Source organism: Bidens hawaiensis, unplaced genomic scaffold (genome assembly GCF_021521415.1).
Source record: "Bidens hawaiensis isolate Kalapana, Puna unplaced genomic scaffold, B.hawaiensis_p1.1 tig00019079_1, whole genome shotgun sequence".
NCBI lineage: Eukaryota > Viridiplantae > Streptophyta > Magnoliopsida > Asterales > Asteraceae > Bidens > Bidens hawaiensis.
The window spans coordinates 204,229-209,157 of NW_027492896.1; the positions used below are offsets into that span (position 1 = coordinate 204,229).

The 4,929-nt window shown below is 31.8% G+C and overlaps 1 protein-coding gene across 1 annotated transcript; it reads right to left on the reverse strand.

Moving 5' to 3' along the window:
• Positions 1-252: 252 nt before the first annotated feature.
• On the reverse strand, positions 253-4,358 carry LOC143557640 (uncharacterized protein At4g17910-like). The gene is made up of 16 exons (XM_077046672.1): positions 4,297-4,358; positions 4,156-4,219; positions 4,039-4,081; positions 3,846-3,991; positions 3,658-3,731; positions 3,482-3,557; positions 3,299-3,388; positions 3,110-3,183; positions 1,948-2,035; positions 1,747-1,873; positions 1,552-1,656; positions 1,325-1,448; positions 1,186-1,237; positions 764-808; positions 502-600; positions 253-405 (listed from the first exon to the last, which is right to left on the reverse strand). Exons 1-16 carry the CDS (start codon positions 4,344-4,346, stop codon positions 253-255), a joined length of 1,410 nt encoding a protein of 469 aa, XP_076902787.1. The 5' UTR covers positions 4,347-4,358.
• Positions 4,359-4,929: the final 571 nt, after the last annotated feature.

Consider the following 4,929-nt stretch of genomic DNA (forward strand, 5'->3'; position numbering starts at 1 on the left):
TTAACCAACCGTTATAACACAAAGACTCGCAGGATTATGTAATGTTTGAGTCACTTACAAGGTATAATTCAACTCTATTAATATAAATAGTTGACAGCACAACAATTGATTGCATGATCAGCCTTTGATCCAAACAGAGAATATAAAATGTACATTAAGATTTCTCGACTGATGAAAAATCGAGGTTACAACTAGATGATACAAATTAAGACGCTGAATGCACCCCAAAAGAAATCGAAACTAACATTTTGTTTACCAAAATTTTAATTTAATTCCGTTATAATCTGCAAATGTAGCAGCAGCGCATATAATAAAACCATAAGCAATCAAGATACTTAGGGCTGTGAGCGATGACACAGACAGAGTATCTACTGATAAGTTCACCAGTCCGGTCAGCAAATTCGCCTGCATAAGTTAGTACCATGTTACTAGTTTGTTGTTCCCACTTTTAATTTCCCATAAACTTTTTTTGTTATTTTTTTTCCCACTTTTGGTACTCACCATAATGAAGAATGCAAGCAAGTTTCGGTTGATTGCTTGTTCCAGTAACGATAATTTACCACCCAGGATATAATCTGACAGCATTATTACTCCCAACATCTGTAAATTTATGATGACTTTTAGTTAAGAATTTTAAAGCCACATTACAATAACAATACTAACAACAACAAGAATAACAATAACGATAACAGTAATAATAACAAATAAATAAATAAATAGCAATAATAATAATAGTGGTGGTGGAAGAGAAAATGAGAAACACCTGTAGATTTGTAGCCAATACCAAAGTCACATATGTCGCGTTACACTGCAAATGTAATCAACATATACTTACATGATTTCCCCTTTCCAAATGCGTTACAAATACAATATAACTTCATACATGGCCCTCAAAAATTTGTATGGTATCACATTTGCTCAACAAAAAAGATTAAAAAAATTAAATACACACATTTTTTAAATTTATGACATTTATACCCTTCTCTTAAAGCATGCATCATTAAAGTGTATGGAGAAAGAGAAGGGTATAATCATCATAATATGAAACTTTTAAGTGATTTCAATGGATATTTTTGAAATTATCTTTTTTGGTTTGGTAAATATGATATTATGCAAAATTTCACGGGTATATATAAAACTGCCCCAAATATAAATGAATATTTCATATGAAATTAAGTATCGAACCATTCTACGTGAAGGTCGTTCAACAAAACGGTCCAGAATCAATGTCAAGAACCTGAAAAGATGAGTGGATAGACGGTCACTTAAATGAATGCTAAAAAAAAAAAAATACTTGTATAAGATATATATATATATATTATACCAGAAGAAAATAGCTAGAATCCAAATTTGCTTTCTGGCCCATCTATTAGTTCTCAGATTGGCATTCTTCCCAAACAAAACATTGTTGCCCAACCAAACACCAATCAGATGCAGGCCCCAATACCCTGAAAAAAATAGGCATATAATAACTATGGAGTCAAGAATTTTAATTAATAAAGCCTACAAAAATGTATTATGAACCAAAGCAATTTTTAAAAAATACCTCACCAAATATGCTGAAGATTCCTTCCTTGTTTTGACTAACAATGCCGGTTCCCCTTTCAGCAGAAAGCAGATAAGAGTTCAACCCATTCATTAGGCAAACTTGGTATCCTGAAGATTAAAAAAAACATAAAATGAGATAAAAAATAATGATAATGGGAAAAAAGAAATTCTGATTTATGAAGGTACGAAATCACATACCTATTAGTACTAATGAACCTACATGCCCGCAATACTTTGGGGAGATGTTAATAATTGATGTTAAAACCGCTACACCAGCAAGTGTGAAAAAGAAATTCCAGTGAACACCATATTCTCCCACATGGACCTACAAACAGAAAGATTTAGGAGTTAAGATAAGGAACAGGGTGTTTATTTACAAAACTTAGGCCGATCGTTGACCTGATAGTCAACACCAGTTGTAGAAACAAGTCTAGCAAACCCGAGAAACAGCAGTGGGCTAGTGGAGGATAGTGCACTTCTCAAACCCCTAAAATACCAAGAAAGTAGTCAACCAATTAGTAAAAAGAAAAAAACTATTCACGTGAGCGCTTTCTTGTTTATAGAGTTAACAGATCTTCATCTGTCTGACTGTTTGCAGAATTATAATCCAGTTAGCAATATTATAATAAAAAATTCAAAAGAGACAAACGTACCCACTATAATTCCACTCATAGCAAAGTTATTGATAGGGTCCGGAGAGGGTGTGATGGTGGCAAACCTTACCTCTATCCAAGGGGATAGATAGGTTGCTCCAGAGGAAACCCCTGGCTCCGAAAACCTTTTTGTTTGTTTTTTTCTTTTCTTTTCTTCTCTTTTTGTATTGTATGAGACATACTTAGAACTCTAGAAAAGCATAACAAGTATGAAATAATCGGTACAAATACACAGCAAAGAAAATTATAGCCGGCGATCATACAAGAGTACTAAACTACTAATCATGCTGGATGTAAAGTACCCCTAACATACAGTGATACGCAAAGTACTCTAGTTACAGATAAAAAAGTTCTTGAATAAGTCAATGGTCAAGTCTTAGCATAAAATTCAGAATCAATTGTGTTTATTATTGCAGGTGGTTGCTTTCTAGTATAAATAGGGTAGTAGTTCTGATGCAGGAGCAATACGGGTCGCCAACCCATAACCCGTTGACCTAGAATCGGTTTGGGAAGAGTATGCATGATTTAAGTGGATCGAGCTGGAATATGGAGATTAAGAACTATCCAAGACTCTGAATTTCAATAATTTCTTTTATTATTTATTTCATTGGTTTTTATCTATTCGTGGTATTTGTCTTTTAGCTAGGGTTATCTCTTAGTTTTGAACAATTTTAAATTACTTGGATTTGGGTCTGTTAGTTTACTAGTTTTTGATTGAATTTGAAGTTATAAGAACTTGGTTTCTTAAACCCTTGGTTCGATTATAGTCTTTGATTAATTATAAACCCTTGGTTCGAACTAGTTTTTAATCGATTCTTGTACCATTTGTTTTCTAACATCTGATAAAAGATGACTTCAATTTCTATATTAAAAGAAGAAATCTACTTGGTGCAGGTAAACTGACTCACATTGTTGAAATATCCCGAGCTTGACGTGAAACAAAGGCATTTGCAAAGACAAATGCACCTACTCCCATATCCATCTGACAGTCCCAAAAAACAATAAAGATACAAATCAGCAATAATGGCTACTGCCTAACATAATAATAACTTTTTAGAAAATAAAAGGATGCTAAATAGGCAAGATAATGTTATTACCAAACTAGTACCGTATGTCTCGGTTTTAGCATATCTTCTAGGAAATATTCTGAAGTCAACAGCCAAAATGCAAATGCATGTCATAAGCATCTGCACAAAAAAGAATTCAAATTAGAATTACAAAGAACATTTTTAGAGCACCAAAGTTAATAAAATATTAAAATAAAACCATGTTAAGGTTACCATAAAAACTCTGTATGATGAGACATATGTCCTGAAAGAATTAACAACTTCTTCCTGATCCCAAGAAGATCCATGTCTGCATCCGGTGTAAAATATAATCAAGATTTTGTCAAATAATAATCACTTAAAAGCACAAATTGTTAAAAGTATTAGTCACGATAACAATCATAGATTACCTCTTAGATGCAGTAAAGAAAAGCAGGACTAATATAAATAGAACTCCGTTTGTATACGTCCAATCTGCTAAAACCTGTTATTTCATATGTTCCAATAAACATGTTAATAATATGTTCATATACAGCTTATATAATGAAAATAAAACGGAATGTAAATACGTTCTAATGATAAAAATGGAAATACTTACCGTACACAATAAAGTGATAGGAACAAAAAATGAGAAGAAATCAAGTATCATCATGAGGATGTAAACCCTTTGATTTTTTGACGTTGAAAGATCTTTTTTATTTGATGAAGTATCATTGGTAACATGATCTGGAGATGCAAATATAACTAAATTACGTTTCATTTATTATGAACTTGCAGAATCATAAAGTTACCTATTCTGCAAATGCCCATGGTATGTCGCAGCAGAATAAGCATCTGAATTATCACAATCGGAATGTCAGAAACAAGTTATCAACAAACTTCCGAAAATCTATGTTTAGGAAACGTACAGGAAATATGGCTGAAAGTACAAAAAGCTCAAGCATGGAAGATCCAGTTAGGTTACTGACAAATCTGATTGGGTACAATAAAAAAATGTTTAAAAAGACCTAAATATTGATGATAAGATGACAGAAATGAGAAGAACTTACTGTTCTTTCAAATGCTTGTTTGGATTAAAAGACTTGATAGAAGAATCCATTACTGAGTTGAAAGTATTGCAGAAAAGAAACAGACTGAAATTATATATATTCCAAATAAATAATTACACTCAAGAATCAATATTAAACAAAACCAAAACTAGGGCTGTCCAAACCGCTCGTCGCTCGAACTCGCTTGCCGCTCATTCGGAATTTGCTCGGAAAATGCTCGCTCGTTTCTTCACTCGATTGTTAACAAGCCACTCCGCTCGGTTCGGTTTGTAAGCGAGCCAAGCAACGAGCAAAGGTCTGCTCGGTTCTGTTCGGCTCGAATATTTTTAATTCATTTTATATATATATATATATCTTTATATACTCATAAATATATATTTTGTTTTAAAAATTATCTTGAATATTGAAAAACTGAATATTAAATATAATACCTTTTACTTATTGAATATTTTCTAGTACTTTAAATATAAAAAATAATTATATTTAGTTTTCAATATTTCAATATTAAAGATAATTATGAAAATAAGTTATATATTTGTGCATATATATTTATATAAATAATTATTTTTAAATTATTAATTGTTTTATTACATTTTATCCAACTTCAAACTTCAATTTTATCAAAAATTACAA